At 39.3% G+C, this 12,962-nt stretch overlaps 1 protein-coding gene across 1 annotated transcript in view; it reads right to left on the minus strand.

Moving 5' to 3' along the window:
- The window catches only part of SEC23A (Sec23 homolog A, coat complex II component), a 28,362-nt gene extending 17,365 nt beyond the window's left edge, over positions 1-10,997 (minus strand). Inside the window, exons 1-9 of the mRNA XM_030949670.1 lie at positions 10,912-10,997; positions 7,332-7,571; positions 5,492-5,549; positions 5,152-5,238; positions 3,743-3,979; positions 3,564-3,643; positions 2,529-2,673; positions 2,027-2,185; positions 1,123-1,238 (exon numbers count right to left, since the gene is read on the minus strand). Coding sequence (XP_030805530.1) covers positions 1,123-1,238; positions 2,027-2,185; positions 2,529-2,673; positions 3,564-3,643; positions 3,743-3,979; positions 5,152-5,238; positions 5,492-5,549; positions 7,332-7,552 — 1,103 coding nt within the window. The 5' untranslated portion in view covers positions 7,553-7,571; positions 10,912-10,997. The remainder of the gene's footprint in view (positions 1-1,122; positions 1,239-2,026; positions 2,186-2,528; positions 2,674-3,563; positions 3,644-3,742; positions 3,980-5,151; positions 5,239-5,491; positions 5,550-7,331; positions 7,572-10,911) is intronic.
- Positions 10,998-12,962: the final 1,965 nt, after the last annotated feature.

The following is a 12,962-nucleotide window of genomic DNA, read 5'->3' on the forward strand; positions in this document are numbered from 1 at the left end:
TTTCAAAACTAAGGATTTCTTAAGATCCTGCCATACCAAGTCTTTACTTCTGATAGTTATCATTCTATACAATAGTATTTTGTGTAGTTCATTCATTACTTCAGGGTTAAATCTATGCTCAGGAAGCATGACTTATCTTTATGCTTAGCCACATTCTGTGGATGTAAGTGCAACAGTTGCCATGAAATATCATATTCTGCCTTTAGAAAATATTAATGGGAGATATTATTCTCAGCCATCAAAAATGTTAATTAAAAAATTTCAGTAAAATATGTCAATAGGTCAAACATTACACCCAAAAGAAGTTTCCAGATGGACACTAAAAAATGGAAGAAAATAGACATGGATAGAATCAGAAATTCCTCCTTGTATGCATGATGTAGCCAAAACCAAAATAGAAGAGCTATAGGAGAAATAAACAAACTATATACATTAAGGCTCCAGAAATAGGGTGAGTCACAGGAGCAGACAGAAAGAGCAAAACAGTATAAACAAAAACACAACTCTGGTTTGTTTGATGCAGAAAAGGAACAGGAGTCAAATATGCAGGTAAAATCAAATTCAAACATAAATATCCTGAATGGTGAAAGCTCTCAAGCTGAAGCTATACACACAGCTCTGAAGAGAAGCAGTGATTAGCATGGCCAAGCTGGCCTGAAACCCAGGAGCTGAACCTTGATAGTCATCTAAACCACTAGCTGAACCTATAAACAACAATATATAAAAGAGTGGCATAAGCAAAGCAGAAAGAAGGTTTTATACCACTCTGAAGAACAAGAAAAATATGGACAGATCTTCATCTTTACTGAAACCTGCCCCTTACACAGATACACACGGAAAAACAGAAACAGTGTATCTGATAAATTGTTTAATTAAAAGATACCCACATTATTCAAGCCCCAAAAATATCCCATTAAAAGAAACAGCAAACCCACACCAAAAATTGTGGTGACAAATCTGCTAGAGGCCAAGATATTCTAAAATTCCAGTACAAATACAGCCATCACAGTTCGTCTGCTTACACTTTGTTTTTTTAAATAGCGAATTGTTTGCAAGTGCTTCCTGTTTAACAATTTTCAAACTGCATCTTTATATACTACAAAAAAAAAACCAGACACATACCCAGTGTAGTTGGGACAACACTTCATCTCCAGTAGACCAGTCTGATCCAATGCACATGCATAGATGTCAATAACATGACCATTTGTTGCAGCTCGATTAGCCAGGGCTTCAAAATGCTAAATACAAGATGAAAATACAGTTCATAGCAATTTACAATGTGAACTCTCCTCGTCTTCACTTTAAATCCTAAAGTCACAAAATTTTTCTAAAACAACATTATCAGATTCTATTCACATAAAAGTATATTTTTCCTGAAGTTAAAAAGACTGGAATTTTCAACACTTGGGGGTTTTTTCCTGATCAGCTGAGAGCTTGACTCCCACTAAAGAGAACAGTGGTTGCTATTTAAACTAGAAAACTAGTTCGATCATCTTCCTTTTAAACATTGGGTTTAGTGCTAGATCCAGCACAGAACTGAATTTATTATTCTAATCTCAAGCGTCTACAAATGCCTGCAACTGAGCTAATTGTTTAAGCTCCCATTATAATCAGTCAAGATGACTTCAACAAGTTCTGGATGCAGTTCACCAACCCAAATGTACATTTTAAATTAAATTAGATATGACTAAACTCCACAGCCTAATCTTTCCCCAACTACAGAGACAGTTTTGAGCACCTGTCTCAGAAGCACCAGCCTTACAACACTAGATACACCATTTGATCACATACATTTCTGAATTAAATCAGAGAAACACTCCAAAGGACTTTAATTTGAGCTAGACAAGTCCTAACTTAATATCCTGAAATTTCTGAAGAAATTCTTGAGACATACCACTATTCAGAGTCCAGTGAAGAATTCCCACCTCTTTATACATTTGCTATTACTAATAGCATTTTACAGTGCCCACCAATTTAAATGTTTACTTACTAGGAATATGTATGAGATCCCATGACCATCTCTTACCTTAGTACCCTTTTTAACATATTTTGCATTGTCTTTTTCGATGTCATGCCATGATCTTATAGGTAACTTCAATTCATCCCCTACAACCATGCCAGGTCCCTGCGTTGCTGGTCCTCCAATGAACATCATTATGCGTGCACCAGTATTAGGGAAAGTACACTGCAGGAAAGAAAAGACAAATAAGACCATTGGGTTTTGCTACAAACTGAACAAAAAAATTAGATATGTGGATATTTATCACACTGATAAGATTGCAACAATAGCAGCATTTTTTCACTCACAGAAGTTAAATCTGCCAGTAATTCAAAGTCTCATATTTTGCCTTATTAAAATATGTAAATGTCTATGAAATTATAAGCATGTAAGGCATGAGATTCACCAGAATCATCCTACAAAACTAATACACACCAATTAGTAAGGTTTTTACATATTGATTGTGGAAGCTTTTCTCTAAGAAAATTATCTAGCTGTAGTTTAGCACAGCTGCAGCTAAAGCTTTTACCTCAAGGAGCCCAACAGCTATAGACAGGGCCACTCCAGAAGAACGTAAGGGCCGCTTCCCTTGTGGAACAGGCCAAGGATCCCGCTGCAGTTCACCCAAAAGATCAGTAAGATTCATATCAATCTTCTGCACTGGTTGCAAAAATCTGAAAACAAATACATAGAAGTATAGATTTAAGTTATTAAATAAAAAATTTATCAATTGCTCACTAGCAATATATTAGACATATCCGAGACGTCTAACTCTAGATTCTGGTCTGAATTCAGACCAGTGTCTCTGCTTCATCAAAATAAAGCAGTCTGGAATTCCTACATACACACTCAGCTTAAGAGGTAGAACAAAAAGCACACAAAACTGAAACCTTCAGACTTAAGAGATACCACCACTACCCAGAAAGAACCTTAACTAGTCAAAAGAACAGAGCAGGTGATGACCTATGAATTTCAAAAAGAAAGGTTTCCCTACTTTAGTGACAATCAAAGCTCAGGAGAAAAATTAACATTGTAAGATCTCTTCTGTGCTGCTGCAAGCAGTTTACATATGCAGCTAATTTTTTGAGGGCAGAGACAACAAAACTGTCTTTCAATAATTTCATTAATTTCTTCTATGTCACTGTGCAATACACAGGAAAATCAAACACCGGCCTGCAATTTCCAAATGAGAGAACAAAGGGGAGGGAAGAGGAATAGAAGAGGGAGAAAAAAGGAAGGCACAACTGGATATCTGCATAAGGAGCACTAATGCATCTATTAACACTTTCTGGAACACCAATCAACAGAATAATCATTATTATTATTTATGTATCTATAAAGTGCCTCTCAGAGCACTTCCAAAAATCATCCAGATAATATTACTATTACCCATTGAGTCAATTCTTCCCAGTACAAACTGTAGGAAAGAACAGTCTACTAGTAAATTTGTGCCTGACCAAGAAGTTTGGCTGTCAGTTTATTGTTTTATTGATCATAAAACCTAGGTTTTCCAGTACATTAGTGGGGTCAAGGTATGTGTTTTAAGATGTCTAAAGCAGATTACCTGTTAGAAGGTGGTGGTTGCTGCACCTGAGGACCACGACCAACCTGTGCAACAGCTACTTTTGTAAGCCCCAACATTTCCTGTAGCCAAATAAATAAGATTTTATTACAAAATTTGTTTATGGACTATTTCACCATTAGCTCCTAAATGATTTCTTTTTGTTTGCTTCTGTTCATTACCTGAAGCTGTTTTGCAGAGAGGTCCTTTGTTCCTCTGAAGACATAACTTTTGGAAATTCCTTCACAGCCAAGCTCATGAACTTGCACCATTCGGCCAAAGGTAATGAGACCAACTAATGCTGTTGGTGGCAGGAGACTGAGGGACATTTGCATGGATTCCTTCAGAGCTTGCAGGTCTTCATCTTCCATGCATGTATCCACAACATAAAGAAATATCAATGGCATCTGAGGACCACGCTTTGAGAAACAAAATTAGAACCATATGAAAAACAAGTCTTACAATATTTAAAGGATCAAAAATGAACAAGTAAGGCAAATCTTATAAATGTTGTAATTTTAGTCATACCAGTAATGTCAATGTTTCGTTTAACTTAACTCTCAATTGGTAAGCAGGATCCAGAACAAAACCCCCACCAAAGAGAAGTCCGTACAAAAATTAAATGCTTACAACAGAAGAAAAGAAAAAATCCTTTCAGGATATCAAGTAATTTTGAAGCATAAGCCAATTATATACATCTTTTAAAATACAATTACCTTTTACTGCTCCAAGTAAACATAACAGTCATAAAACCATTCGCAATTATAAAAGATTCTAGCCTGATGACAGTCCATGGCATTTCACCTCCTGATTTTACTCTAGAGATCATCAGTACTTTTTATTCTATCTAAACTAAATTTGCTGTAGTATGAGCAAACATTCCATTTACTTTGCATTATAGGAGTCAGCAAAAAGTACAGATTCTGTTCAGTATTCACCCTTCCTTTCATTAAAATTTGTCACACTTCAGTGAGGACTCAGATTATGATTTGCCTTACTGAGGTCTTACAAATTTTAGTCCTCAAAAATTAATTTGGAGGTTGAAAATTTGAAATTACAAATGTTTGCAATTTAGAGGTTTAAGTCCAGTTTTTATTTCTATTCAAGTAACCTCTGTCTTGAAAAAGGATGAGTATTAAAATTCAAACAGCTGAATTGAATATGTATTAGCTGTTGTCTCTAAACCAGACAGCACTAGAACTAGCTACTCATCATTGAAACACAAACTTAAATTCAAATTATTAATGAGAGGTGAATGAACAGTAAAATCTGAACTCGTATTACTTCAGCAAGCAACAGAGGTAAGCAGTCTCCTGACACAAACAAATTAAACTCATTGTAAAGACACAGACCTAACAGAAGTGTCAGCTTTAGAGGAGAACTCTCTTTCTTTTTAAACCAGTCTTATAAGCCATCCTAATGCTCTTATAAAATGTTTTCCTTTTCCCACTGATGGCACCAATGTTCAATCTACTAACAAGCACATAAATACTCACAGTCACTAAAATAGAGTGAAGAAGCAAAATGGAAATTTATTCTTTTTGTATATTGCAAGGTGCTAGATGTTCAATATTCTATTTAATGATTTTACCTGTACTACATATTCAATGCTGGAGAACTGAGGCAAAAGTTCAGCTGGCTGATTCATTTCAGATATGCCAGCATAAGTAGGAGGAAACTGCAAATAAAAACATAGAAATTAAATGTAAATAAAAGATTATAATTTCTACAAAGGAAAGAAAAACAGATATTTTTAAACAGATATTCACTATTGCTGTTACGGAAAAAATCTCAATGCAATGTCTGAAGATACAATTGCACACTCCTGCTCTTGCTGTCAATTTCAGTTTCTAACTGTAATTTGAAAAATCAAGGTTTTCATTTCACCTCATAAAAAATATTTTCTATATACTGTTTTTTATTTTTCTTACCTGGTTTCTCTGGTAACAAAAGTTGCAAGCCCAGAGTTTTGCTCGATAATCCACTTGGCTATAAAAATACAACAGGAAAAGTTTATATAGCATGAAAAATTCATTTTCTTCCACTGTCCCTAGAATACATGTCTTTTAAAACTTTAAAAAACACACTGACTTTAAAAAGGTTCTTTCAAATATACTTTCTCCTAAATACCCATATTACAAACAGAAAATAACATCTGGAGCCTTACATAGATGTATCAGGCAAAGTATTGTGTTTAGAGAGAAAGAATGGTTGTCAGGAAAAAGATGCAAATAAGAAATTTAAAAATACAGACTCAGCACCTATATTAGAGCCTTTATCCATGGTTTTAGCATATCTTTTAAACTCTCCCTAACTTTGAATTTTTCATCTTTTCTGCCTCTATCTATTAGCTGTCAGACTGTGGGACTAGCCTGAATATACATTATGCCCTAAAAAACCAGGTTCCAACATGACAGCTATCTCTGTAACCCAAACAACATTGCTTTCAAATGATGAGTCTACCTCCTTTTGTCTACATTTTTATTAGTATTCAGACAGTTAAAATAAAAAATGCAAATTCTATCTTCACGCCACAGAGATGGTTTAAAGTCCTACCCATCTTAAGGGAAAGTCACCTTAATAGTTCTCAATGTACACTTTTTGCTATTACATCTTCTCCTGTCTACAAGAGCAAAAACACTTTTAAGATATCATTGAATCTTCAGGTAAGTCCCAGTATACTGTAAACAAAACACAGACCTATTGCTATCTAATTGTCTTTACCAGTTATAGAGGCTGCAAATTACCTAGCCCAAAGTGCCACACAGGCTTCTAAAGTCTCCTCAGCTTCTAACCACCCTTTCAGGGGAAAAAAACCCAGTCGTTACTAGCACATACAACACAGGAAAAATGTACACAGTTCACTGAATGTTGGCATCTGACTCTTTATAACTTTGTCTTTTCAATGTTTTTCTTCCAGCCCTCAAAAAAAGGTAATTCTTCTGGAAAAGTTAACTTCAACTAAGTCTGACTCCTAGCATAACCTGCCACTGCGGCTGCTTAATACTGAAACACAATTTTACGTCTGCTTTGAAGCTGTCTTTTCTCCCAAGCAGAGACAAGTCGTTCATAACATTAAATTTGTTCTACAGGTTCTCTGACATCATGTCTAATCTCTACCAATCAGGACCCTTCCCTTGCCTATCAAACTCCAACCTAGAAATCATTCTGCTTCTTTTCCATACTTCTATGACAGGAAAGACATATGAAACACCTCCTCTGCTTGCAACCCAAACTTACCCATGACTAGTCCACAATCATTTGAGCTTGTGCCAACATCATCCTTAAGCTTAAACAGCTTTCTACCCTTTTTTATGCCTACTTCTGATGTTAACTAAAACAGATAACCTGCTTTGGTCCACAGATGAACTAATGTCAGTAATAAGTGTAGTTTATTTCACTTGGAAATTAAACTATATCAGGGTCCAACAGCTCAAAAGATAGAGCATTATAACTTTTTACCTAAGCCATTTTCTAGAGGCAAAATGCAAGAGTATACTAAATCCCAATATTTATAGTTGCAGAAAAATAACATACCTAATCAATACTAAGTACATTGAAATGACTCATTAAATGAAAGCTATGTTTTCAGTAAATATGCTACATATGCAAATCTATGTGCAGAACCTTCTGAGGCCTGTAAGTCTGCACTGTACAATGATGTGAGGAGTACTTGAACTTCCATACACCAGATCTTGCACACAGTTCAGCTAGCACTGTTCCCAAGATTCTAAGGCAAAGAACTGGAACAATAATATGCTTTAAGTTTACCATAAGGGATTCAGAACAGCTCGGCACGTGGTCCTACTGCACAGCACTGGCTCATACTGAATAGGAGGCAAGTCAGGCCGCTCTTTCAGGGGCGTGAAGAGGGCAGCCACAGGGACTACCATTCTTGTAGCTTCCAGACGGCTTGAAGGCCAAACATTCCAGCTGAATCTAACTCCATCTCTGTCCTCATTCTGCTGGATAAATTCCAGGAAGGTTGTCATGGTCAACTTCTCTCTAACACTAAAATAAAAAGATAACTGTCAGCAGAATGTTGACATGCAAAAACTTTTAACTGCTAAATGCTGAATGCAGGTAATAACAGTCACACATTCAAATATTGTAACTGAGTTACAGTCAATAAAACAGAGTAGAGCTTCTTAAATCCTAAAAGCAATGTGCAGCATTCTAAGGAGAAAGAAAATACTGCTATATAAATTTTTTTAAGAGTTTCTAACCATATTTTGGGTATCTCATGATGCAAACATACGTGCAAACATAAAGGAATAGCAACATGACATTCTACAAGCGTACATTCCTACAGCAATGCTAGGAAGTAACTTTGTAAGAAATACAAGTGCCATATTCCAATACATTATGTATGAAGAAACACTTTTCAACAATTCTTTGAATTTAAATTTATCATTTTGGACACTGTCTTAAGGCTTTCAAAATGTTCTGCTATGATTACTCAGAAGCTGGAGAACTGAGAAACACAGACACATCTGAAAAGCTCAACAGGTACCTGTGAACATCTGGTAAAGTCAGCAAGGAGCACTCCCTCCCTCCAATCCCAAACTCCTGAGCTATATACACACTGTTCCAGACTATCTACTGCATGGTACACAGAACCTTTTATAGAATACATAGCACAGGCTTTTCCAGGAACTAGGATATCTAAACTCACACTCCCTAATAATAAAGGATTTACTGTAAAAGCCCAAATGAACCACCTAAAGGGAAGCAGAAATACTCCTAGGTCTCAATTTATACTGTAACAAGTTAATGAACAGTTATTATAAATGCTGAAACCCTCCTGAATTGGAATGTAAATCAGGAATTCTCTCAAGCACACTGACATTCTTAGTTCTGACCTTACATACATTACAGGAGACTCACAGAAACTCTCAATTTATCAAAACCTACTTCTATCTATCAAAATTATAATGGCATTGCACCTTTAGTTTCTATGACAGCTAAAAACTTCTATGACAGCTAAAACTTAAGAAATAATCAACTGCCAATATTTTAATGGGCACGTCTTGATATTAGGAGCAAATCTGCTCCTAATGGCAATTACAACACAGAGAGCATGAGGGACTTAGTGCATAAGAGCATTTCCACCATTGCTTTTACTCCAATTTCTGCAAAGCCGGGGGACAAAACTGAGGAAAAGAGAGAATATCTGGAAGTTGTTATTATACAGAGAAATCAGAGACAGAAATTAACTCAGCTAAGAGAGGAAAGAACAGTCTGGCATTTGAAAAGGACATAGATTTTAAGAAATGTCTCTCCTAATAAATCAAAATCCATCCATGTTTTGTAAAAAAGTTGAAAAATGGGATATTAATGCAAGAATCTGCACAACGCAACTATCTCCACTATAACCACAAATTGAATAATCTCTCAATTTAAAAATTATTTCCCGAGAAGACAGAGAAAATTGCAACTTAAGGCTATTTCAGCCATTCACTGGCAGCAACTATAGACTCTCAAAATCCAGCTCCAAACACTGCACACTTTCTGTCCTGAACTTGAAAGCATTTTCTCCACATTTTGCTCTAGCTATGTTTGAAATGGCTGTACATGGATATTACTTTTACCACCCAGTTATTGCTCCTTAAAGGGCAATGTACAAACACCACTGTGCAGTGACTAATCACATGCACATAGATACATAAATGACTTGTTGGATTTACTGTGTTAAATACCATTATTTTCTATTAAGTATGGATTTCCTTTTCAGAAGGCAAAACTGGCTAATAATCAAGTTCTCCTCCACCTTTTCTTCTATCCTTTTCTTCCTTTTCAATAGCCAATAATGCTTACCTATTTCATCATTCATCAAATATGGAACTCTTGGTCTGACAAGTTACTTTCAGTACCATTGTTACAGCTATGCAGACACATTTTCTGAGATAGGTGTGGAGATGTATTGCATTACACAAGAACAGCAAACCCTCCTGGCCTACAGGCTACACACCAAATTTCAGACACCTAAATGCCACAAAATACACACTGCCCAACTCAGAAAACCTCAGAGAAGAGATTTTCAGAACAGCTGAACAGCAACAGTTCCCACTTTGGGGTGTCACTGCTTTACCTCTGCTGCAGATTAGGATATCCAGAAAAAAACAGAAGCCCTTTTTTGTTTGCTTCCTCCCTCCCACTGCTATGGCTGAATGTACCTCGCAACCCTACACCATGACAATCTCAATTGTGAGTCGCAAAAGAAGCCACACTTGAATTGCATTGAGAGTCACTGGTTGAATATCAACATCTTTAAATGCTTACACACCACAGATAAATATGTCCCAATACAGAATATCCCCAAAATAATATCCCCTAATCCCTGCACACATATACAAAATCAAAACATTTTTCTCTACAGCACTGTAAGAGTTCCAGCATAGATAGACTGAAGTCCCTCATAGCACCATGTGTTTAACTACCACTGCGTACAGCTCATTGCACACTTTTCTTACAACACACTTATTCTCTCAGTTTATTAGGCACTAACAACCTGGTAAAAGAGATTAATAATAAACCCTTAATTTATTTTTTATGCCCAAATTACACACCAGATACAAATCTATTTTAGTTGCAAGAAGGAACTAAAATACACAAGCAGAATTATTCAAATAGTTATCTAAAGCAAATTGCTGACATTTTCACCACTCAAACGCAGTCATCCTCCAAATCTGCTCTCCGAGACCTCCCACTGAAAACTTTTCCCTTTAAACAACCACGGTATGTGATAACCCACCTAAATTTAAAAACAAACACATAATCAAACGCAGCAAGGCCTGCATTTCTTGTAGATTTACCTACACTGTAAGGCACCCCCGTCAGTGGCACAGCGGCGTAGGTACAGCGGAGCTCCGGGACAGGGGCACCACAGGCGCTGCCGGAGAGTGCCGCCCTTTACCCCCGGCCGTGGAAAGGCCGTGCCCCGCCGGCCCTACCCGAGCGCCGGCAGCCCGGCCGAGCTGGGAGCTGCTGGGGGCCGCTCGCCCCGGCCCCGACCCCGGCCCCGGCCCGGCGGGCGCTCCCCGCCGCACCGGAGGCCGCGGGCAGTGCTGATCAGTGGCCGGCGGTAGCCCCGGACCCTCCGGCCGCCGGGGGCCCCAGAGCAGTTTCGGGCACCCGGAGATCCCCCACTGCCACGGAGGGGACGCGGGGAGCTCCCACCACGCTCGGTCCAAGTCCGGCAGCCGTGAGGGGACCCGCGGCCCGGGGTGCCCCCGTGCCTCCCAGCACGGGGAGAGGGGCTGCCGTCTCTCCTCCCCGCGGCACCGCAGCTCCGCCGGCTCGGGCTCCCCGCGCCCTCCGCTGCCCCCTCGGCGCTGCACTGCCCGCTCACCCGCGTCCCGGCCGCCGCCGCCGCCGCTCCCGCTGTGCTCGCTCTCGCCGCCCGCCCGCTCGCAGCCGCCCCGGCGCTGCCGACGCATCAACATGGCTGATGGGAGAGTCCGCGCCACGTCAAGGGGCAGAGAGCGGGGGCGGGCTGAGCTCCGCCGCTCCCCCGCCCCCGGGGCAGTCCGCCGGCCTCCCCGGCCTCCCCGGCCTCCCCCGGCCTCCCCGGCCATGCAGCGGGACCGGTCTGCGACGTCCCGTAGCTTTGACGGTGGCTTCGCCGCCTTGACAGCTCTTGCTTGCGTGTGTGTTCGCTACTCTGTTCGGCCTTCTTTCTGGAGATCGGTGGTCTGCACCTCGATCCCAAATCCATTCAGGAAAAAAGGCATCCCGACCAGCGGGGGCAGTTTTGCCGTCTCTCCCCGCCGGCAGCGCTCGGCTGCCCGGTGCTGCGCCTGTGCCCGCGGTACCGGGGCTCCCTGCGGCCCCCCCGCAGTGGCTGCGCTGCTCGGGCCGCTGGTGCTCTGGCCGGCACGGAATTCCTCGGGATCGAAACAGCCGGGCTGCCGGCACTCCTTGAGCTCACCCTGCCTGTTCCCATCTTCTACCATGTGTACTTACAGCAACTTTTTAATCTGGAAGATTGTTTACATGTTTCTTCTGAGTGCCTGGGAAAAAAAAAATACATTGAAATTATATTCCTGGGGGATTTAGCCTGAAACAATCCTTTATCTTGTTAGCGTGGTCAATTTTATACGCCCAAACTCAAGTTACATTGACTCTTGTGTTTCAGGAATTGTTTTTAACAAGCCTGTCATGAAAGGCCAGAACAGTAACCTCTGTCTTTCCTGAGATGTCTTAGTGCAATTAATCCAGACATCGGGGAGGACTGAAAAACGTTCTGCTGGCTGACTACCATATCCTCCCTCCCTCATTGCAACTCGGAAAACATTCTGTGACCACCAAGCAAATACAAATGACTAAAACAACCTTATCCTCTTTTCTTATATGTCAAATGTGATTATGGTAGAATTTCTTTGCCATTACCCTCTCCAGTCTGGTTTACCAGTCCTCTTCAGACTAAAAACATGAACACCTAAGCAACAGCAGAATTTACGGGAGGGATTTTAAATTTTCTTATCCACAAATCTCACTGCCATTTGTGGGAGTATTAAGCAAGAACTTGACAATGATGTGTACCATCCTCACTCTGAACTCAAAAGACAGAAAGAAAAGACCAACCCCCAAACCCCACAACACTGTGAACTTCAAACAAATGGACAGAAAGTGGCTCAGTGTTGTAATTTCAAAAGCATTCAAATACCTTGTGAAACGTTTTCGAAAAATTACCTAAAAAATAGGCAAGACCTGAAGTCTAAACTGCAGGATGAACTCTATAAATAAGAGAAAAAGAGGCAGCTGACATTTAAAGACACTCAAAAGGCAAGAAGGAAAAACAGCAAAGTATACTACTCTGAAAGTTTACTACAAATAAAATATATTCAGTATTTTTAATTAATCTTCAGCACAAATTTCATTACATAATAATTCAATGCTCTAAACTTGAAGAAAAGCCATGCAGCTGTTATGATAGTGTGAACCACAGAGAAAATCAAGGAGAAAGAAAAGAATTAGAAAATAGATATAAACTCATTTACTCATTATAAGAAAATATTTTGTTAGCTCCCCATATTCATATCTAGAATGTAGACTTGAAAGCATTTTAATTTTTCATAATGCAGAATTTATGTGTTACTTTGTTTTGGTTTGGTTTTTTAGCCAATGGGGCATATCCATTAGTGCAGCTCACTCTTTCTTTGGAAAAGTACTCTTCCTTTATGCCTAAGCAGTTGAGGAAAAATATATAAATTTCCAGTTTCACTTTCCTCTTTCTCCACTGAGTCATATTTGCTAGCCATTGCATCAGCATTGTTGGTAAGACGTGTTAGGAACAATTTTATTACCTGTGGAAGACTATCTGCAATAATTAAAAATATGTTGCTTTGCTTAACAAGTATCAATGGGAAGTTCCAGAAAAAGTAATCTAAAGATAGAAAG

The sequence above is a fragment of the Camarhynchus parvulus genome, chromosome 5, assembly GCF_901933205.1.
Source record: "Camarhynchus parvulus chromosome 5, STF_HiC, whole genome shotgun sequence".
In the NCBI taxonomy this organism is placed as follows: Eukaryota; Metazoa; Chordata; class Aves; order Passeriformes; family Thraupidae; genus Camarhynchus; species Camarhynchus parvulus.